Below are 23,771 nucleotides of genomic sequence, written 5' to 3'. Positions count from 1 at the left end.
AGAGAAGACTTCCAAGGAGGAGTAGCTAGCCTTTCTTGTAGCCCAGATCATTCATCCTTCTGCCAGGATTTTACTTTCCACAAATTGCTTATGCATTTGCTGCAACTCACTTTATACCATATGTAAGTTACTCATATCAAAATGACTCAATGAACCTATGGAAACAAAAACTTTTTAACCCAAAATAAATAAAAAAAGAAAGAAATCTGATTACATAAGCTTGAATTGTAGCTCCAAGTCTGCAATTACTGAGGATCATCTTCAGATTTAGCAAGAAACAACAAAAAGTACTGTCCACTTACTGATGAAACCACCACATACATTCATGTCCGGATAATTTTCAAAACCCAAAAGATATGACTCCTTCCCTATACATGATTAAAAACTGAGGAAACTTCAATGATGATACAATTATGATTTACGGGATAAGCTTCAAAAATTTCACATATCTGTTTTTGTTTTAACTTTCACCACAAAGACTAAACAAAAAAACATGCGTGTTGGTCACAGATTGAGCGAAGGTTAGGCAACACAACGTCTCTTATCCAACAAAGCACTCCCTGAGGACTTTGTCATGAGTTATGACTAAGAATACTTAACTTTTGAATTATTGATGTTATACCTCTGCACTATAAACTTTAAAACTGATCAAAAATCCAATTAAGAACATTAAGAAAATATAAGAAATTGCAAATAGAAATTTGTCTGGTGAAAAGACAAAGAAAACAAAAAACAACAGAACAACTATGATGAGTTCCATGAGTAAGAAAGAAAAAAAAAGACCTAAACAAGTAAAAGAGATGTAAATCTGTAATGTCTGAAAAATTTATCTCAAGTTGCAAATCTCTTCCCTTATCTCTCTTTAAACCAATTTAATTATCTATCAAAAGGCTTTGAAAACTCTAACACTCTTTCTTGTACTTGTTGGTGTTTTGCAGAGGAGGTGAGGGAGATTATATCAAGCTTTGACCTTAGGAGCTACTTCACTGTTTTTCTTGTTTCTGTTCTTACGGTTTCTGATAGTCTTGAAGCCATCATCATCTTCCCCACCACCTGCAGAAGAACCATTCTCAGACTTGCTTCCATCTGCAGAACCAGTCGGTGTCTTGCTCTCCTCTACAACAGAACCAGTCGGAGTCTTGCTATCCTCTACAGAGCCATTCTGTGCCTTGCTTCCTCCACCTCCACTTCTCCCACCAGACTGTTTGCTTCCATCATACTCAACTGCAAACCGCAAAAATTCAATGTTTCAGTCTTTTGCAGGTGAAAAAATTTGACTGATAATACAGAGAGGGGTTTATTAAAGCTTGCCTTGCTTTTCTTTTACACGAAGCTTATGCTCCCCAAGCTTGAAGGGATTGCTCTTGGCAGCCTTAAGCATGCTCTGGACAGATGCAACAGATTCAAAGGAGACAAAACCAAAGCATCTTCCACTAGCCTGTGGGACTCAATAAGGTAACAAGTTTAGAAAATTGTTGATTATTAAAAGGAAAGGCACGAGATTTTTAATTATTAAAGATCATTATTACCCTGGAGCTTCTGATTTGAACTCCACCTTCTTTGATAGGGCCAAAAGCCTTGAACAGTTCATAGAGCTGAGGTGCCTTTGCATCCATTGGCAGATTTGACACAAATACCGAAGTTCCTAAAACCAACAAAAAAAAACAACAAATTAACCATCTGATATCCCAAATATAGACCACTGAACAATGGATGGTCGTGTCTGCCTTCTAACCTGGTTCGTCGACGATCCTCTGGTCACTTTTCTTTTCAGGTTTACCAACAGCAGAAGCAGCAGGTGCTGGAGCTGCACGCCCTTTGGATGGTGCCATGGTTTTAGGTTTCTGAACGGCGGGGGCTGCTTTAACTTGGAAGGGAGCAGCGTTCCTCAACATTGATTGAACCTGTAAAAAAGTATCACCAACATCACTTTTTAACAACATCACATGTAAAAAGTCAAAAATCTACATGACAGAAAAACTGACCATCGCAGCATACGATTTCTTGGCTCCATCAGCAGCAGCAGCAGCAGCAGCAGTTTCAGCAATTGGCTCTTTAGGTTTTTGAGCAGTAACCGGAGGAGGAGGAGTAGCTTCAGCAGCAACAACCTTCTTGACCTCAGCAGTATTAACAGACTTCTTGGCAGGAGCATCGACCATGTGGACCAGCTCGGTCTTGCTTATCACATCAACTGGCTTCGCCACTTCAGATTCAACAAGAGTTGGAGGGGAAGACTCTTGTTCATCAACGAAACGATACATGTCATTGACGACAACATGGGCCTTGTCCTGAGGCGCCAGATAGAACGTCTGGGAGAACTTCCTCTTGAGGTTGTCTCCACCAGTCAAGAAACCAACAACCATGATTATTATCCCATCTTGCAACGACCTCTGAGAATCAACACTAAGCACATCGTATGTATTTCCCTTGTATTCACTGGTAAGGTAGTGCTCCTTGATAGCCTGGACACCAAGTTAATAAATAAAAAACAATGTCAAGTCTTAAGCCAACAAGACAATCATAACTAGTTTCACAACAAAAACCATAACCATTATGATTAAAAACTGCATTTAATTGTCAGAGACAAGCAATAATTTTGAGTTTAATAACGCAATAAACCAATAATTAAAACTACATTTAATGTCAGAGACAAGCAAGAGCAGAAACACACCTAATAAAAACCTAATACGTAGTACTATTAACAGTGGATAGAGTGAGAGAGATCTAAACAAAGTACCTCGAGGGAAGTAAAAGAGAGCATGGTACCATCAGGACCTCCTGGTCTGGTGACAACGCTACCATCAACATAAAGCCTATGAGCTTCATGAGTGGCGCTTCCCATTATATAATAGTACTGTTCAACAAAAGCCTCAGAGAGTACTTCGTGAGGAGCACTGTGAACAACAGCACCTCCTTCCTCCGCAGCAGCCATTATCTAATCCTGCAACAACAAAAGGTGTAATTTAAATTCCAGATCAAACGGGATGAAACCCCAAATCAAAGATTCAAATCGAAAAGAAAAGCTAACCCCTTTTCGATCAGATTGAAAATCTGAATTCGGATTTAGAGAACGATGGAACCGAGGAGAGTAAAAAGGAGGAAGCTTTTTGTTTTGGTGATTAGGTTTTTAAAGAGAGTCGAGAAAGAGATTTGTGAATGAGGAAGGAGGAGGCAAGAGAGGAGCTCTTTAAATAGGGTTTTAGAGAGGGCTCTCTCTCTCTCTCCCACTCGCAGACAGATTCCTGCTTTGATTTTGAGAACGAGGAGAGAAACCAAAAAGGAAAGCTCAATAAGTATTGTTTTTTAGAACAACTAAAGGGTCTGTCTTTATTTATTTCTTAGGAACTCGATCTTGGTTTGGTTTTTTTGGTTTGGTTTTTTTTTACTGTTGGGACGCTTTATGTTCTTTACTTTTCTAATATCCTTTTCTCGTTGACTATTATTAGACTTGAATTCTAATGTATATAGTTAATTATCTTGTAGATTTTATTAGCAAAATTACTTCCTTTCCTTCAACTAATTAATGATTTTGTAAATTTTCAAAGATTGATACAAATCTAGTTTTTGTTGAATTCAAGATACATATCTAAATACTTCAAACTATTAAATTGAAACATATCTCTTATTATTTAAATCATTGGGTTTTTTCTCTCTCTTTTTTTTGGAGATTTTGTTATAAGCAACAAAAGGTAATGTATCTTATATTTGTTTATTCTTGAGAAAATAATGTGTTTATAATGTTGGGATTTTTTTCTTCTAATTATTAGATACGACCAATGCTAACGCGACATTTAAATTAAAAACGGGAGAGGAAATATTTAAATCTAAAAATAAATTAAATTATAAGAAACTTACCAACTCGATAAAAACTATTAAATATTAAAATATTTAACGACCTACATCCATATGTGCCGCATTTTGATATGTAATCATTTAGTTAGCTAACTATTGGTTCACTTCTAGACTAATATTTACAAAGTGATTTTCCATTTCTAAACATTCACGTTAAAAGCTACAGTGTGTAAAATCATTAATATCCTCAATAAAAAATATATCTGATAATTATATAATTAAAAAAATATTAGTAATACTAGATCTAATAATATTAGATAACTGATTATAAATTAATATGAAAATATCAAAATGAAAATATATTTTAAAAAGAAGATAATTCTTATATATATTATATTGTTATCCGAATATTTTCTATTATAAAAGTTAAAAATTAGGATATAAAACAATTTAATTTAAAATTAAATATTAATCCAGCGGAAAAAAACTATAAAAAAAAAGACCAGGATCAATGCAATCCCTAGAAGGAGCCTTGGATTATGGACTTAAAGATTTTCTTGTCCAAAAAGACCGAAAAAACGGTACGAGATTCTATCAAGTGGACAAAACAGGTTTTGATAGACATAAACATACACATAAGCTAAGTTCAAAAAAAAAAAACATACACTTCTATAAGGGGCTTCAAGGAAAGAAAAGCCTAAAGCCTTCTCTATGCCTTCGATGTTGGCGAGTGACTGTACAAATGTTATTGGTATCATGAAGAAGAAGGTGAAGAAGAAGTATGCAACTGTGCCAATGATCCTTCTTATCTTAAGGTCGACATATGGCAATGCCAGATTGTCATAGTAGATGTCACGTGGCTCTGCAGCCCACTCGGTCAGCCACTCTGTCGGGTCTTGACTGTTCAGTTTGAGCACAAACAGCTGCTCCCCAACGGCTCTTGAAAGATACAAAAGCTGCAGGGACTATAGACTTTGTCCCTGTCCTTGATTTCTGCTTCTCCTCACTTATCTGAAACATTCCAAGTGAGTTTTGATTAAATGTTTTCAAATGAAATAGCATAGTAGAGATGAACGTTCTACTTCTCTCGGATTTGCAAGCCCAACTTTTGAAAGCTTTAAAGACATTGTTGTAAAGCTTAGGACTGAATGGGCCTAAGATTGGATGTTAGTTTCAAAGAGAATCGTGTCTCAAATGTAGCTTTACAAGTGATTGCATTACATGCTTCTCTTTTCTTTGCTGTAATGAATGTTACAACAGTTTACTTTTGTTATTTCTCTATTATAATAGTTTGTCTTTTTTTTTTCCTGAAATGGTTACTCTAATATTTTTGATTAAAATCTCATTTAAGAAATCAAAATGTTCTAAATTTCTTTTAGTGTATTTGAGAATATAATTATATTATTTCATATTTATATTGAATAGGAAACTTATAGAAATACTCCATGGATGCAAAAAAAAAAGAAGCAGAATGGATGTTGGTCATAATAAAGGAGTTGTGACTTCAACTCTTTTAGTGTCCCCAGTGTGCATAATCCTGTAGGTTATGGTATAGCTAAGGATTTCTATCGTAGCTCTTCGATGGTGTAGATGATCGCATGATCTTTATAGACACTTTTGAGATGCACACAAATAAAGGACTTGAAGACTTTCCTTGATAACTAATATTGGTTTGACCCATTTTAATAACTTTTCATACTAAGTTTTGTTTGACTCATTTCAATATAATAACTCACACATTCTATTACCAAAATATATTTTCGTCATGCTATTTAAAAAGATTGAGATATCAACCCTGTATAGCAAAAAAAGTGATCTGTATTTTCTTGTAAAAGTCGACTACATATTTTTGTTACCAGGTTAAGTTTTCTACACTGTTTATTAAATCTAAGATATTATTCCTTAAACTCGAACCGTTGCACCCTTATGTACGTACCCCCTCACGTTATATATATATACACACAACAGAAACCGGGCCTTTCCTGTTGGAGAAAGCGAGAGAAAGTCATGTATGAATTATATGCTAAAGCGCGAGATTTCAAACCGGACCCGGTATACACCGACCAACATTGTTTGTATTTTACTTTCTCCAATGGGCTTCCCCTGACTGAAACCCAGATTAAAAACTTTTTCAACAGGTACGTAGCAAACCCTGATGCCTAAATCCTTTGAATATATTAATAAGCAATTTTTTTTGGAAAATGTTTTGTCTCATTACTTCGTGACTTGTACTGTTTGCTGTGTTTAATTAGCCAACTCAGCGCACACACACACACATATACATTCGCACATAGACGAGGACTATAAATATGTAATAATTTTGGTTTAGTTTGTCCGAGTGCTATATCTCGTTTGCATTTGCTTGCATCTTACTTACACATTACATTGCATTTACAAAAAGATGTTTTGCTTAATTGTCACGTTTGGCGATCCTTATCATACGCTTTTGGTGATAACTAATACATATATTTGTTTGCCAACTGGTTCTTTCTTGTGTGTGTTGATCATGATCATTTTCATTATCAGGGATTACTCACCGTATGTTGCGGATGTGTTTGTGTTCCGACGTAAGGGAGGAAGGGGGCAACCGTTGTTTGGTAAAGTGGTATTCAAGAATACGGACTCACCAGACAAGATCATGCAAAACCGTGGAAAGGCCTTCTTCTATGTGGAGGGGCGTCCGCTTTGGTGCCGAAGGTGGGTTTCTAAGAAGAAGGAAACAACAGCCTCCGCCAGTGACAGCCTCCGTGATGGTGGAAGCCACCACGGTGGTGACTAGTGAACTGCGCGTTAACGAACTTGGTGAAGGGTGTGGATTAAATCTCTTTGTATCGAGAGTTTTATCTGTGAACCGAGTTCTGAAGAATCTATGTTTCTGGAAAGACATGTTGTTTTCAATTATGGAATAAGGAAACTGTAAAACTTAGTTCAGACATGTTTTTTAAGATTTATTGATAAACTGTTTTGAATTCCTTTTTTTTTTTTTGCTAAATGATTATTTTGAAATTCTTTGTTGGTTGAAATATGGTGAAAGGAAGAGAATACTATATCCATCTAGGACAATTGCTCGGTAATATGTTGAAAACAAAAAAAAAGGTTTTAATTTTACTAGTGAAGAGGACTGTAAAGCAAAGTTCTGTTCGCGATTATGATACGAGGAAAATTGGGTGTTACCTTTCAGTTCCTTAATACCTCACTTCCATCATGTAGCCCTAATGTTTGCGTAATTTTATCTCATTTAATATTCCCTCCGTATTATTTTAAGTGATGTTTAAGGATTTTAATTTTATTTCAAAATAAGTGATATTATCACAATTCTAGATAAAATTCGATGTCACTTGAAATTTGTGATCAATTACAAAATATTACATTTTTCTTATTGGTTGAATCAATTGTTTTTTATATTATCAAGGTAAACCACATAAAAATGTATTTTCTTAATTTTTGTGCAAAAAACTTAAACATTGTTTAAAATAATATAGAGAGAGTAATTAATATTCTACTAGACGAAAATCTACGCCTTACACGGAATGAAACGGATTAAAAAAATTATAATTATCAATTTATAAGTATTAAAAAGTTAAAACGTCATAGTAACAAATAACTCTTACATGTTATATGACACAATGTTGTAATTATTGATATATAGAACAGTTAAAAACAAACAGTTTAAACTTTTCGATGTACTTTCCTATCAGGATTAATCAAAAATGAAATAATTAAAAGTAACAGTCTTCTTAACAAACTAATATATTATAGTTTTCATAATTTTATACTGTTTCGCTAAATTCCTAAAAACAGAAAAAGGATAAATGTAATTTGAAATAGTTGCAAAATTAAGTGGATAGATCAAGACATACAAGTAAAAATATGGATCATTATTATGACAAATAGATTTTTTGGCTTCAAGTCGGAGAATAAAATTCTTGATACTCTGTGATACCTTGAAAATCAATCCGAGAAGTCATTTATTGTTTGATCTCTCTTTGAAAATTTTGTAAAATATTAAATGCAAGGAAATAAAATATAGATAATAACATTAAGAATTATATTTGACTATAAACTTAACCGGATTTGAGTTTTATATATTGACTAAATAAACTTCTATTACCATTAATGTTGATTTCGAATTTAAAAGTCTACTTTTACCATTAATGTTGATTGATCACATTAAAATTTTATTTGACTATAGTTTAACCGGATTGAATTTTATATAGCGACTAAATAAATTCCTATTACCATCAATGTTAATTTAAAAATTAATAGTCTTGGTGTTTAAGTTAAGGAATTTCATTTTTAAATATGGACCTCTTTTTGAATACATCAATCCTATAATCATTAATATATGAAAAACAAAATCGATATCAGCCTGTTTAAACCAATAACGATACGAAACCGTCTCAAGAATTTGTTATAACATCAGTTTATGCTTGGGATGGAATGAATGAGACCGAAGGTTGATGTTTATAAAAAAGTACTGATGTTTTATCGATCTTACATTGCATACGATAAATATAGGAAATATACTTAACTACAAATACTGTTGTAGACAAATGAAGCAAATATTGAGATTCTAATTAACGTATTTAAATTCAATTTCAAACAGTGACTATAAAAAATACTAGATTTTGACCCGCGCTTTTCGAAGCGCGGGTATTATTTTTCACTTTTATGAAGTATATTATTTGTTTGTAATTATTGAATTTATTTATTTTAATAAAATTTTCTTTATAATAAATTCGACACATAGAGTGTCTCTGGTAAACTATGTATTTCTCTAGCTTTGTTTTATTCGCTCTTCAATCAACATATTTATTTGGCTTGTTGTTAAAATAAATGATTATAGACTTTGATCTCTGCACCTCTACGGATGTATATTTTAAAAAATATGATGATATTTGTTTTTCATATGATTATTAGGGTTTGGCAAAATGAATCTGAGGAACAGAACTGATACCAATCCGTAAATATAGTACCAAACCTGAACATAAATTGATTAAATATTTGAATTATTCAAAATTTTGTTAGTTAGAGAACCGAATTAGATCGGAACCGAAGTATTTGTGTACCTGAATTTATCTAAAAATAGATTTATATACTTATATATTAATTATTTTATATTTAACGTATATAAAAGATCAAGAATGATACTTTTTAATTGGTTTAAAATACTTGAAAATATATATAGATAGTCAAAAACAAATATCTGAAATAGTTAAAGTATACTCAAATCACCAAAAATACTTAAAATAATTATTGATTTCGTATCCAAAATTTTAAATCAAACCAATTGATATGTTAAGCTTAGGTATTCTGATATATGTTATTTAAATAGGTTATCCAAACCCAAACTAAACCCGCAAAGATCCGAATCAAACTCAAACAAAAATTTAGAAACATCTTAATAGGACTTAAATCTTTGACCTCGAAAACCCGAAACGCAAACCGATCAGAACCAAACCCGTATGGATGTCTGAAAATCCATCCTTAGTCATTATTATATATCGTATAATTTCATCATATAATTAATCGTATTTTATATGTACCATCATATAAGTAATCATATAATTAATAATATTTAATACGTATCATCATATAAATAATTATATATATTATATTTTAAAAACTTAATATGAAATATAAAAACCATAATTTGAGTTGTTATTTCAAATTGGGCTTTGTATTGTATTTTTCTTATATATATTGACAATATTCTTTTATAATGGACTTAATAACTTAAGCCCATTACTTTTTCTATTTAATACTACTATCTTTGTTTCCAAACAAAATTAATTTTTTTTAAAAAGACTACAATCCATATTTCCAAACACACCAAATTTTTTTAATACTCTTATCCAAGTATCCAAACACACCGAAATTGTACTTCAGCTTTAATAAGATAGATGAATATATGTTTCAGTTTCGACGGTGAATATCCATTACCAAATCCAGCCAATATTAATGAGTACATATATAACCAGAATTAGTGTCATATTTAGCTTTATATTTTCTAATTTGAAATATTCATATGGCAATCATGCATTGTCACGAAAGTATTGTGTGTTTGACAATGCCTTTATGATATTTGAAAATTATATTATGGCAATCAATACTATAATTTCCATATTTCCTTATTTATTGCATTGATAGATGGGTATCGACGTTGTAAATGATCTCGAGTATACATTGAATTATCATCGATTATTTTCATATGAGATATAATATATAGTGTGATATATTCGATATATGAAAATGACATTCCTTCTGGTTTCTTATGTAATATGATACTAGATCATGACCCGCTCGACCGAGCGGGAATCAATTTTTTATTACTTTTATTTGTACTAAACATTATACATGATTGCAAGTGTATTGATATAAAATTTTGATAAATAACAATATGTACTAATGTGTTTAAATAAGCAATGTGTTTAATTGCTAAATTTGATTTTTAAATTTTATGATAACGTAATAGATTTTTTATATATTATTTTAAATATATAGTTCTATATATTTTGTATTTTTAATATTTATCATACAAAACTTACATTGTGGTATTATTTATATGAAAATATGTGTAACATAATATATTTATATTATATATAACATATCTACGATTTTTGCAAAGGTCATGCGTACCCGCACGGGTTTATTTTAAAATGTATTCTATATTGTTTAGTATGTAGTATCGAATTTGTAAAATTCAATTTTGTGTTTAAAGAACAATACCAAAACTGTCTTTCGTATGTAAAATTAACACTTTGCAAGCGCGAGTTGTGTCTTTTTATTGTAACACAAAATTTGATATAAAACTTATGTTTTTTTGTACATTACGAAGTTTAATTTTTAAAATAATTATTACATAATTTGAAAGTGAATTTTATCTATGAGGTCTAATATATTTTGTGTGTAATGGTTCAAAACATTTTCGATATATATTATATTTCAGTTTGGTTTGTTTTTAGTATTATTGTATAAGTATAATACTATACAATATTACTATATTCTATACAATATATAAAGCTATGTGTTATTTGTTTTAGAAAGTAGATTAGGCCCAACGTAGTTAAAGAATAGTCAAATCTTTATGTATGTGTCTATGACTTATCTACCTAATGTTATTCGTACTAATAAAATCAATATGGCCAATGAAAGTATACTGATCAATTTAAAATGAATTGTATAGGGTAATTCTAGTAAGATTAATATTTTTAATATTCTTAATATCTATCTTATTTAAATCGACATGTAATAAATATGAAAACCATATATGGAATATGGACAAAAAGAGGAATTGTATATAAGGAAATACATAAATGCAAAGTTAGACTATGGTACGTATTATATATAAATAATGAAACATTTAATTTAAATATATAAGGTCCATCTTTAAAATCCACCTAGAAAAAGTTGTAATGTTTCTGATTTAATAAGATAGATAAAACACGTTAACATAAAATGATCCAAAAGTAACACAGCAAAAGCAACACTCAGTTTTGATATCATTTTCATTAAGATCACATAATAAAAACCGGTTTTACATAACCGGTTTTGATATAAAATGATCTCGAATATACATGTAAACAATATTTGAATATAATAGTAATGATATAATATATGTCAACCGGTTTTAAATTTATATAAAACATGTTACCAAATAACCGGTTACTTCCTTCGTATAAATTGAAAGTACACTAATACTAGATTTGTGAAACACGGTAAATACCTAATGAATAAAGTTTGATATGGGCTAATTCATCAAACTGCCTGTAATTAATTTGGAAAAGAATTTACCCTGGAGATGTTTTGTGCCTGATGGTGAGATTCTTTGATGTTTTGTCTTTGTTTGTAAGTTCATTGGGTTGGGACTCCGCATTGGATGGCCCCTGAGGTTATTCAGGAAAACCGTTATGATGGGAAGGTATGTATCCTATTTGAAAATAATGTGGTCTGCAAAATTTTTCGATCAATGTACACAACTTCAGATTATAGGACTGATGCAATGGTACCTTAGCTTATTATGTTTCCAAGTGATCAGATAATATACTTTGCTGATTTTAGGATGGTCAAACTGATTACTGTCCTGCTATTTCTTTTCTTCTGGTTATGGAATGAAGTTAATCTGAACTTGAGCCAAATCTGTTTCTTTTCGTCAGTGATCACTAGTACGTGTAAACTCTTTTCAGCTAAGTGTGACTTTTGCTTGTTATATCTTCGACTTTAGTTGTCAGAATTACCATCACTTTCATAGCTAGTATGCCATTTAGTATTTTAATATCTGTGTTAATCTGATATCGTTCACTTTTTGTTTAAAATTCAGCACAAATTTGTTCAGAGATGTAAAAATGGGGGCTTCTGCAATGTCGCCAAAGATTGAGAAGTCATAGACAAATCAGAGCTTCAATGGCTCTGCAAGCGCAAAATGTCGTTGCTTCTTCAGAGGACACTGTACGTAAACATCTCAGTAAAGATTGATAGTAAAAGGGTTACTGAAAGATACTGAAACATATGAACGTTTACACAACTACTGAGATGTTGTAAGATGTGAACAAGGGAATAAGGAGCTGACTAACAAAACAAAATCAAAATCAAAATCAAAATCAAAACTTATTAGTATCAAGAACTATCCTCATCATCTTCACTCACTGAACCAACAAGCTCTAGCTTCCGGTACTCCCTTTCCTCTTCTGGTTTCATAACGTAAGGACCATCCGGTTCATCATAAGGCTTTGAGGTTCTGTATTCCCTCTCTGTTATCGACCTTATACCATTTGGATCTGCTTCCATTTCTTCCTCTTCATCATCACCATCATCTCCTTCTTCCATGTCATCCTTTGGAGGATATCCTCGAGTTTGTGCCAGCAACCACTGATCAACAACCCCACACTCAATTGCATATCTTGCTGTCCGTTCCAAGTACCCTTTGTCATTCATAAGATCTGGCTGAATCGTAAGCATTCTTATCAGACCTGAAACAGAGAGTAGAGTTCAGTTAAATCCCCACACACAACACAACTTATCCAAGAAAAGCCACAAACGTACCTGCAACAATGCCATCTCCAGATGCTGACATATCCCTGGTAAAAGGAGTGATGGGAACATCCTCCATCCCCAGAACAGCACCGTTGTGCTCTTTGGTATAGTAATGTATCTTAGAAGTCCCATTGGTAACAAACAAAACCTTGAGATTCTCATGCCAAAGCGGTTCCACTGTTTCTGGCTCGTAATGCACGAACTTACTGCTGTCATTGTTTTTAGTATCGAACTCTTCGGTCGCCTCGATTCCGCATAAGAACTCGAGCTCCTGTTTAGTGACTTCAATGACGTCTGCAAGATCCCACACTTGTTGTATGAGACTCTTGGTCTCTTCCCTGGATTGCCATAGCGGTAAAGGGAGGTTCAAGTCATAGAAAACGACGTTCCCTAGTTGCTTTGATATCTTGATGGCTTGTAATGTAGTTGACATCATCTTCTTGTCCAGCAGTGAATGCGTGGTGAAGTAGAACATCTTCGCCTGCAAGAAAATGAAGATCAGTGAAACAAGAAAATGAGTTAACATAGCTCAAACATCTCTTACCTCTTTGAGGACATCAACGTTGATTTCAGATTTTGAAAGAGAATCCTCAGCGCAAGGTTTGACACAAGTCGATTTCAACCGACCTCTCTTGCTGATCTTCATAGTAGAACAAGCAGTAACCCTTTTACTATCAATCTTTACTGATCTCGTTTGGACTTTACACACATTCAGATAATACAACATGGCTTGACCGAAGTCATCGTCTCCAAGCTTCCCCATAAAGGCAACATTACCACCCAAGCTCGCAAGAGCAATAGCAACACCTCCTGCGCATCCTCCAGGAGCTCTGATGTACTTCTCCGGAGCCCACACCGCGTCTTTCATCCGTTCCTCTCGTTCGTAGTCCAAAAGCCTGTTCGCTGGCCTTCCTGATGGCACGAAAGCGTGCTGTGCAGATCCAAAGCAACACACTAGAGGTGGCCATCCGTATGTGTGACTTATATCTTCTTCGCTTTCGTGTTTGCTCAGATCAATCTCCTCTCCTTCACTGTCAGCATCAGTGGCTTCGACATCACTAGCATCATCATGTGTACTACTACTAGTAGTCACTAAACCTTCCTCCACTTCTTTATCTTTCTTAACAGTCCTCTTTCGTCTCACTTTCTTCTCCACATCAGAAGAAGCTACTGTAAAATCAACATTTGAAGCAAATCATCAAAATGAGAAAAAAAAAAAAAAACAATAAAAAGTTATAACCTTTCTTTCTTCTAGTTCTCCGTGGCGCTTTTGTGTCGCTGCTTTCGTTGTCTGAATCTGAAACATCATCACTATCTACTCTTTCTTCTTCTAAAGGTTCATCCTTTGCTACTACTACAACCTCCTTCTTCTTCGTTGTTGTTCTTCTCGCACCACCACTCTTCTTAGGAGCTTTGGTTGGTTTCTTCCCACCACTAACAGCGCCGTTTCCACCATCTTCTTCATCAAGAGGCGCAGACTCTGATAACTTTCTCCTACCAGCAACAACCAAAAAGCCTTGTTTCCCGCTCAATCTTTCACCTCGGAACTTCTTCACAAACCCCAGTGGCTGGAGACAAGCAACATCTGCATTGCATCTGCCAGAATCAAATAAAGCACAAAACTTTATCACACTTATGGGCAACAATAACAGAGCACAAGTGGTTCTGCAACGAATCGATAAAAACCCATTTCTCAAAATGTTAGAAAGAGACCTGGGGAATGGTAGGAACTGTGTGAAGGAGAGAGACGCCATGAAGATGATGAAAGTTTTAAGAGCTTTTTCTTGTACTCTGAGACTAAACTCCGCAACCCATACAGTCGAAAAGAAGCGAGAGAAATCCAGATATGAGAATTTTGATGGAGATTTGGGGTTTAAGCTCTCTCTTCTTCTCTCTCGCTCGCTCGCTCGCTCCAACGTGAAAGAGGAGAGAGGTTAGATGCGAGAGGATGAGGTTCAGGTCAGGGGGTTTAGCGCTTTGATAAAACGGCAAGCGTTCTTTGCTAAAAGTACCAAAACGTCATCACGTCTCTTTTACTTTACTATTCGGTGTAATGATTTAGAGCCCATTAAAGGTTTTGAATGTTATTCGGCCCAAAGTAAACGCAACACACATGTGGCAAATGTGATTCATCAAAAACCATACGATTTTGGAATTTTGTTGGAAGATTCAGAATAAACTTAGGGTAAATGATTTTCTCCAAATCAGTTTAATGTAAATTTTTTTAAAAAAATATTAGGCTGTCCAATAACCATGTGATTCTAATCCCTTCAAATCCTTCGTTTTTCATGGATAAAATTGAGTTTGCCCATTTAAAAAACATACGTCTATTATAATTTGGAAATGGTTCACCCATAAACTAACATCTTTACGTGTTGGAGGCCGAAGATAAAGATGAGTATGGATTAAGAACATTTTCACAAGTGGTACGATCAAGTAATGATATGTTGTCTAAATTGAAAACACATAACGGAAAAAGTGATTAGGAACAATAACTAATTAAAAAGGACAATAATAAAGACAAGTCAAATCAGAAAGCTAGTTTACAAAAAAAAAAAAAAAATCAGAAAGCTCGATAGGGTTTCCGGAAAAGGAAGAGTAGAAACTGCGAATTAAGTTAATGAGTAGAGAGCTCTCTACTTGTGATGTGAACTGTGATGCTTCTTAGCTTTGTGTGTTTCTTTTAAACTCAAGTGGGTTTGGTAGACTTTCCTTTTGACTCTGCTTTTAAAACTTACTTTTATAATTCTTCTTTTTCTAGGTAGTTGTGGTAAAAAAAGAAATTGCAGTTGTGGTAAAGGCTTCACAGCTGTGAATATCATCATGGGTTCGATTTTCTTGGACCATTTAGAATACTTTAAGTGGTAAGAAAACACGGATCCTGTGGACCTCGTGGTAATTACTCCTTGGGCCTATAATTTTTTTTGGGATCATACCACTATTATCAAAAAGGATTTTTTGGACAAGACTTAGGTTCATCCAACCACCTCCCTAATAACCAATTAAATTGTCAACTAGATTAGTGATAAAATAATTTAAAATAAATAATATCATATTTAATAATGCTAATGTCACTATTTAATTCCTAAACTCAAACTCTATACCCTAAATCCAAATTCTAAACCCTAAATTTTAACCTATAAACTCAAACTCTATACCCTAAACCTAAATCTTAAACCCTAAACCCAAACCATAAATCATAAACCAAAAAATCTAAACTCTAAACCCAAAACTATACCCTAAATTCAAACCCTAGACCCTAAACCCAAATCTTAGACTCTAAACCCAAACCATAGACTCTAAACCCAAACCGTAGACTCTAAACCTAAACCCTAGACCGTAACCCAAACCATGAACTCTAAATTTAAACTTTAATTCTTAACCTTAAATTTCAAAAGAACAACATTAATATTAATCTAAATATTTAGGGTATAGGGTTTGGATTTCGTATTTACGTTTTGGGTTTAAAGTCTAGGATTTGAGTTTAGAGTATAGATTTAGGTTTAGAGTTTAGGTTTTTGGGTTTATGATTTATGGTTTGGGTCTAGGGTTTAAGATCTGGGTTTAGGGTATAGAATTTGGGTTTATAATTTAGAATTTAGAATTTAGAATTTGAATTTAAGGTATAAAATTTGAGTTTGTGGATTAGATAGTGACATTAGCATTATTAAAATTGACACTATTTATCTTTTTAATTATTTTGGGTTTTTAAAAAAAAATAATATTTTTTAATCATTAATCTAGTTGGCATTTTGGTTGGTTATTAAAAATGTGGTGAATTTAAAGGTTCACCATAGGAGATGAACTCAAGTCTTGTCCTACCCAAAAAAAAACTGCAAAATATACCTTCCACTTAGCTATGAACTTTTATGTAATACGGTAACATATTATACACACATAAAAACCAAAAGTTGCATGTAGTTTCATATTAAGTTGTTTTATATAGCAGACTGTTGCCGTTGTACATGTGTATATAGATCGGTTGTACATTAGGATCAATTTTTTTTGTAAATATTTTTTATAGATGTATCGGTGTTGAACCGATTATTATTTGTTCATAAATTGTAGTGAAATGCAACTAACTACCTTGTATACAACATGCGAATGTACTCATCATGATCATGTTCTCCACTCTCAATTTATATAGGCTGTTATGATTTATGCTCATGTATTTATACCTAAATGGTCAGTTACTTTTGTAATAGATTACATCAAATTGTTTTCCTCTAAGCTATATTAGTACTATAATGTAAAAGTTCTAATGGATTCAGCCGTTAACTTTAAAATCTATAAGCGCCGCTCCCTTCATAACCCGAAGCAAAATTAGTCATCAATAAATAGAACAAAAGCCATTCTAAAATTAGGCGCAAGAAAATTTGGTACACGACAAGAAAAAGAGGGCATATATGAAAATGGTTATATATCAAGTATAAAGTAGTGGATGCATGAATAATGGGTGTGATAATAAATAGATAGATAGCTAGAGGGTAAAGAGGCAAGCTTTAATTTAAGAGAGAGAGTAATGAAGTTATACGAGCAAGGAAACCTGACTAAACCCTAATGTCTTATTAGCCTTCTTCCCTTTTTGGGCAATCGTCCCATCTCTCACAGTCATTGTCCTAAACTCCTTTTTCTCAATAAATATAATCTCAGTCACCTTTATGTGGATGCAGAATTTCTAGTCCACAATTACCCTAGGATATACAACTAATCTTCTATTTTCAGTTACTAATGTAAATTTCTTTCACTTCCATCTCTGGATGTTTCAGCCCAAAATATGGAAGTTACATTTGCGTCAAAATCCAGTGATGAGATTTGCTATTGATGAAAATGGATACATAGAAACTAGAAGATACATTTTAATTGTGCTTGTTAATGAACTTTTTATTACAAAGTACGTACTAATAAAATAAGATATCATGGATAAAAAGCATATGGCAACTGTAGAATTTAGAACTAGCTAGGGGACGGTGTAAGAAATATGAATTTTAACTACAGCCTGTTATTGATGTTTTTTTACTATTGGTTTATTATTTTGTTAACTTTGACACGTTGAAATCTACCGTGGAGAAATATATTACCTCAATATGGATATATTAGTTCTAATACTATGATGCAACTTTAATCAACTTAAACTGTCGTAAGCTAATATGTGTGCGGAAGTATAAATCTAAGAAGAGTGAAGAATGCAAAAAAAAAGTTAGTCACTGAAAGAGACGTATGATTTATCAATTGTCCACGTCCAATTTCCCTGTGGGGCAGTACACGCACAAAAGATGGAATCCATTCTAGAGCTCCTTCTTTCTTCACTATCTTTTCAAGTTTCTCTTTTTGAAAATTTATTAACACCCTTTTTAATTTTGATTTTGATTTAACCCAAAGCCAATGGTTTTACCGGGTTTCAGCCGGTTTTACTGGTTTTTATCAAATATGGGTTTTAAATCGAACCGGACTCGGCTTCTTCAGCGAATCACGGTCGGACCGGTTCGACCGGCTGGTCCGATCCGGTTTTCAAAACACTGCCAAAGCCCACTTCTAAATTCAATTTTCTTTTAATAAGTAATACATGCTAAAACACATTCTTGTCCTATCTCAGATTTCAACAATAAGGTGTGCCTATATAACTCCAAAAATAAAAATTATGCTGATGGACCCTTAATTATGATTAGTAGTTGGTCCATGTTAAATTATTCTGCCAATAACTGATAAAATAGCGTAGAAGAGAGCGTCAAAGATGGAAGAGAGAATGAGGAAGGAAATAGAAGCAAAAGAAAAAGTTGAATGGAGAAGTAAATTTTATTTTATGAGTTATCTTGGATTTTTATAAAGTATAACAACTATCACTAAAAACCAACAATATCTTCGTTTTTGTAACCGGAGGATAATGCACTTTCAATCAAATATATAGATATCCCTTGACTTTCTAGGGATAAATTCCATTTATAATACATATCATCTTTAGTTTCATGAATTTATGTTTATATTAGTTAGGGCCATCTTAAATTAAATTAAGAAGTATACTCTTACATGTACATTGTATATGTAAACCCTATATAAGCCAAAAATACAACACTTGTTGTGCAGTCAGTGTGGAAAACTTCCTTAACCTCAAAATATAAAAGTGGTAATCAAAGATCCTCACTCGACAGATTTCTGCTTTTGGAATCCAATCTATCTATAGTTGGATTTGCAGAAGAAGATCCAGTGTTTTGGTTGTTTTTTTGATCGACAGCTAATTAACGACTTCTGTATTTAATTTATAACTATTAATGAAGTTTCGCTATGAATAAAAGGTTGTGAAACATGACAAGTTTTTTTTGGATCAAATGTGAAACATGACAAGTTATGTTCTCAGTTCTGCAGGAAAATCATTTTTGTGTGAAATTTTTTTGAAGAAGCAAAAAAAAAAAAAGAAAAGAAAAAGAGAAACAGATCAAAGATCAAAGATCAGATAAGGACAATTCTTAAATTTGTAACATGTGGGCAAGTCAAGGCTTGCTGGCATCAAATTTGGAAGAATCTAATCATATTCACACGTATTATCTAAAATGTAATACTTCTTTTTATTATCTTAATTATTCGTCTCATTTTTGTCTTTTTCATCTTGTCGTGTGTATTCATTAATATATGTACGATGTAGAAGCTGATATATAAAAGTGAGACTGCTTGCTTAGATTAATTTGTTTTCCCTCTCTAATTAGGTTCCATTTTGACTCGTTATATTACTTATCATTAAGGTCCCGTATTAATTTAAATAGTCATATATTATATACAAAACGTTGTTGAAACATTTTCAGCACTGCTAATTATAGTAAAACTAATGTACGAGGAGTGATATTTAAAGTTCTGATATTTCTTAATCATAATTAAATACGTCTGCAAATTTTTGCAGAGGAAGGTATGTACTATCACTAGCAACAGTAGAAACATAGATAAAAGTCATAAAACCCTAGATCCGGTTCCTTTTCTAATTGATATATATACATATATATATATAATATATATACACACACACATTTATTTATACAAGATATCACATAAGAAAATAAATTTATTTTTTACACTCAAATCTTTTGATTATGAGTCAGTTGAGGATAGATTTATATTTATGTTTCCTAAGCCCTAGTTTATTAATTAAAATGTTTTAACACAAATAGTATCTACACCGAAAATCCTTGGTTTAAATTTTTATTTGGTTTCTATAACCTTTAAGGCTTTAAGATATTATATTAGCTGTAAAATAGATACAAAATGCATTTATGGACGTCTGCGCATACGTCCAACACTTGAACTAACTTTGCCTCTCTCTCGTTCTCTATACCTCCATGGTATTGGTATCACTATGCGACATGTCTGAACTTCTCTATATATACAAGCCTTCACATCTCATAAAATAAACATAACCCTAACTCTAGAAAACTTCTCCTGATATCTCTCTCCCTCTCTCCCAAGTGTGGTTTTCAACCCATTCGTAAAGATCATGAACCTTGAAGAGAAACCAACCATGGCTTCAAGGGCTTCACCTCAAGCCGAACATCTCTACTACGTCCGGTGCAGCATCTGCAACACAATTCTCGCGGTAAATAACCCACACAAAGATAAATATAAAATCCTACATGCATGGTCTATATAGATTTGTATATAGTAAGCAAAGCATGCGAAGCTATATATCGATGTGTATTTTTTCAAGGGATCGAGTTAATAATAAACCTAATAATATCTACACATATAGGTTGGGATACCAATGAAGAGAATGCTTGACACTGTAACGGTGAAATGTGGCCATTGTGGTAACCTCTCGTTTCTCACCACAAGCCCTCCTCTGCAAGGCCATGTCAGCCTCACTCTTCAGGTTCATAAAACTTGATTTATACATATACTTAGGCATATATAGCTATTAATATATAAAAATGCATTAAAAGAGGTATAATCGATGAGTCTAATTTTTTGAACAAGCAGATGCAGAGCTTTGGTGGGAGTGAGTATAAGAAGGGAAGCTCTTCTTCCTCCTCGTCTTCTACCTCCAGTGACCAGCCACCATCTCCTCGACCACCCTTTGTCGTTAAACGTAAGCCATGAGATTCTTACACTACCATTTACCCTTCCCGACTCTTCTGTGTAATTTTAGTCGTTTTAAATCTCTAATGATTTATCAAAGATCTCTATATATGTTTGGTGTTGCAGCTCCTGAGAAGAAGCAGAGACTTCCATCGGCTTACAACCGCTTCATGAGGTTTTTATATGACTTATTCTTAATTCTCAATTTCCAAGTTTATAAAAAAAAACAACGCATGAATAATATATATAAATTTCTCCTACTTTTTCGAAAATTAAAATTAAAAAGGGATGAGATACAACGCATCAAGAGTGCGAATCCGGAAATACCACATCGTGAAGCTTTCAGCGCTGCTGCCAAAAATGTAAGAAAATATATAGTCGCTTATTTTCACGAGTCTAATAATACATTTACTAATTTTATTTGTGTAAATGAAACATGTGGCCAACAGTGGGCTAAGTACATACCCAATTCTCCTACTTCCATTACTTCCGGAGGCAGCAACATCCACGTAAGCTATACAAATTAACACTAGTCTCCTTACAAAACTATCATATTCATCTATTGATACATTATATACAAAGAAATAAAATTTCAAAAAAATCTCAAACGTGTTTTGTTCTAGGGTTTCGGATTTGGTGAGAAGAAGTGAAGTCCCCAAGGAAATGCATGCCTAAAAATAATAATAAACGCACGTGTGCGTGATCAAACTTTTCAGCGAAGGGGTTTAGTTAACGGCGTCGTTTTCGTCATTATGTGTTTTAGATGTGTTTAAAGTTGGTGTGTTTTCCTTTGTATGTCTCCGCAGAAGTGATGTTTGCCTCATAGTAGAATCTTTAGTTCTGTCTGTCTTAGATTTGAAAGCTACGTTACGTTGATGTGTTCATCTGGACGTTCATGTCGGGACGTAATAAGTTTGTCTTAATCCTATAACATTTCTGCCTATCTCTCTTGTCTCTAGCTATCTATCGTACAAATTATTTTCAAAGGATTTGTACCTTTCAACATCGTAACTTGGAATATGAGAATCTCAGATGACGTGTTAGAACAGAACAAAGGGCAAATTAACTTTTACAGCGAATATTCATCACATCGTTATATACAAACTGTCTGAAAATAACAATAAACAAAAAGACTGAAACACTGTGAAATAAGCAGGCATATAGATATCTGAATCAAATTATTTTTTTTCAGACTGGTGACTAATAATAATAAACAAGATCAGTTACAAAAACACTTGTAAGTTGTAACCATACTTAAATCTTTATTCTACTAATCTAACCATCTCAGAAACTAAACAAACCATGCAGCCTTAGATTTGCCTTATCCTTCTCAAGCCGGTCTTATAGAAATAAGAATGTTGTAACCTTTTATGTTAGGAGCTAGGGAAAATAAAGCTCATTATTATATTCCTGCTTCACATCACCAGTGAAACTCCTTTGTTGTTGCTCGATTCTTCTAAGATGCAATGACAGTTGCATCAGATCAACTGTGGATGATGAAGTACTAGTTTTGGTCTTGCCAAGATCTGTCCTCAACGGTGGTTGCATGTGATGATAGCTTATTGTTGAGTGACTGAAAGTTTTGTTTGGTTGAGTAATTGAGAAAATTTTGTTTGGAGTTTCAGGAGACGTGTTGTTGGGAGTGAGCTGACAGATGAGAGTGAGCACCACAAGTAGGTTCGTCTTTGAAACTCACGAGTCTACTTGCACGGTGGTGGTCTTGCTCATCCATCACTCTGTACAAGAAACTACCAGGAAACTTGTTACCTGCCATCACCAACCATAAAGTTAGTGCGACTATGCATCAGTGGCAAAAGGGAGAGGCAGAGAGTTTGTACCTTGAGGAACAAGCTTATGCCGGTTCTTCTGCTGCTTACCTGGTAGGAAATAGAAAGAAGGCTTCCTTCTTCGCTCATTGTGACCTGCTAATCGTCTTCTGCAACTTCTTTTCCCATCATCAAACTCTGAGAGGAAATGAAACCTGCTGCACTGTTGGCAGAACCTCTGTTCAATACCGTTAACTATAACCATAGAAGACTTTGAGTGAGTCTCGCAAACTCTATGCCTTTTGTGGTAATCTTTAGAAGAGCTGAGATCCATATTGCAACCATAGACTTGACACAAAGGAGAGCTTGAAGCTCGAGGCTTTTTAGCCGCAAGAGTAAAGTCTCTACCATCATAGTTCCCGTAATCCATAAAGCTCCTAAGTTTGAAATCTAGCCTAGACAAGTTTGAAGAAGAAGAAGACAGGTTCTCATCATCATCCACAAACTGGAAGAAAGAGCACTGAATCCATTAACATCATCCTTGTCAAACTCATTAGAGAGTCCCAGAGACATGGATCTTGGATTCTCAGGAAAGGAATCAGAAGGTGGAAGGGGAGATTTCATTAGGCAAGAAAACACTTGTCCCCATAGCTCCAAGAATCCATCAGCAAAACTGAAACTTGCACTAAACGTAATCAGTACAAGGGGAAACCAATCAAACAATATGATCAAGTGGAAACTCTGGACTTGCCCTATTCCATTTTAATACAAATTGAAGGGTCCTATTGAAAAGTTAACAGAAGAACAAAATCTAAGAATCAAAAAATATAAATAAAGAATGAAAAATACTAACCGGTTATAAGAAGAACAGAGATACAGAGAGAAACAGGGGAACTCTGTTGAAGCCAAGAGAGTTTTTGGAGAGAAAATATAAGAAAAAGTCGAAGGGAGAAAAGAATAATGTTTTGGGGTCAACATGAAGTTAAATAAATATAAGAAAAATACATAAGTTATTATGTAAAATTAATATATATAAATTAGTGTAAAAAATAAAATAAAGTATTAAAATATAGTTTAACATATAAAAATGGATTCAAACTATAAGAAAATAAATTTATTTAA

The 23,771-nt window shown here is 33.4% G+C and overlaps 5 protein-coding genes across 6 annotated transcripts; 2 read left to right on the top strand and 3 right to left on the bottom strand.

Moving 5' to 3' along the window:
• Nucleotides 1-660: 660 nt before the first annotated feature.
• Nucleotides 661-3,303, bottom strand: LOC108827523 (nuclear transport factor 2). The gene is made up of 7 exons (XM_018600933.2): nt 3,029-3,303; nt 2,738-2,941; nt 1,986-2,462; nt 1,736-1,904; nt 1,530-1,645; nt 1,312-1,438; nt 661-1,224 (listed from the first exon to the last, which is right to left on the bottom strand). Exons 2-7 carry the CDS (start codon nt 2,930-2,932, stop codon nt 959-961), a joined length of 1,350 nt encoding a protein of 449 aa, XP_018456435.2. The 5' UTR covers nt 2,933-2,941; nt 3,029-3,303; the 3' UTR covers nt 661-958.
• Nucleotides 3,304-5,780: 2,477 nt separating this feature from the next.
• Nucleotides 5,781-6,762, top strand: LOC130499860 (uncharacterized). Its single transcript, XM_056994301.1, has 2 exons — nt 5,781-5,930; nt 6,319-6,762. Exons 1-2 carry the CDS (start codon nt 5,800-5,802, stop codon nt 6,569-6,571), a joined length of 384 nt encoding a protein of 127 aa, XP_056850281.1. The 5' UTR covers nt 5,781-5,799; the 3' UTR covers nt 6,572-6,762.
• A 5,499-nt stretch (nt 6,763-12,261) lies between these two features.
• LOC130500324 (fructokinase-like 2, chloroplastic) lies at nt 12,262-14,783 on the bottom strand. 2 transcript variants are annotated; one of them, XM_056995253.1, is made up of 5 exons: nt 14,539-14,783; nt 14,066-14,421; nt 13,370-13,992; nt 12,835-13,306; nt 12,262-12,761 (listed from the first exon to the last, which is right to left on the bottom strand). In XM_056995253.1, the coding sequence occupies exons 1-5, from the start codon at nt 14,577-14,579 to the stop codon at nt 12,409-12,411; spliced, it is 1,845 nt and encodes a 614-aa protein (XP_056851233.1). In that variant the 5' UTR covers nt 14,580-14,783; the 3' UTR covers nt 12,262-12,408. The 2 variants fall into 2 exon arrangements, with proteins under 2 accessions (XP_056851233.1, XP_056851232.1); XM_056995252.1 differs by having other exon boundaries at nt 13,370-13,995; nt 14,539-14,782.
• A 5,413-nt stretch (nt 14,784-20,196) lies between these two features.
• On the top strand, nt 20,197-21,847 carry LOC108826482 (protein CRABS CLAW). The gene is made up of 7 exons (XM_018599860.2): nt 20,197-20,404; nt 20,558-20,677; nt 20,785-20,893; nt 21,010-21,058; nt 21,170-21,245; nt 21,333-21,392; nt 21,507-21,847. Exons 1-7 carry the CDS (start codon nt 20,306-20,308, stop codon nt 21,531-21,533), a joined length of 540 nt encoding a protein of 179 aa, XP_018455362.2. The 5' UTR covers nt 20,197-20,305; the 3' UTR covers nt 21,534-21,847.
• Nucleotides 21,848-21,941: 94 nt separating this feature from the next.
• LOC108826006 (squamosa promoter-binding-like protein 6) lies at nt 21,942-23,598 on the bottom strand. The gene is given in 5 exon segments (XM_018599369.2): nt 21,942-22,501; nt 22,503-22,650; nt 22,722-23,142; nt 23,145-23,322; nt 23,503-23,598. Coding segments are annotated over 4 exon segments (936 nt in total). The 5' UTR covers nt 23,274-23,322; nt 23,503-23,598; the 3' UTR covers nt 21,942-22,263.
• Nucleotides 23,599-23,771: the final 173 nt, after the last annotated feature.

The sequence above is a fragment of the Raphanus sativus genome, chromosome 9, assembly GCF_000801105.2.
Source record: "Raphanus sativus cultivar WK10039 chromosome 9, ASM80110v3, whole genome shotgun sequence".
NCBI classification, from domain to species: Eukaryota; Viridiplantae; Streptophyta; class Magnoliopsida; order Brassicales; family Brassicaceae; genus Raphanus; species Raphanus sativus.
Note: the sequence above shows the minus strand (reverse complement) of the source record. Positions and strands in the feature narration are given on the sequence as shown.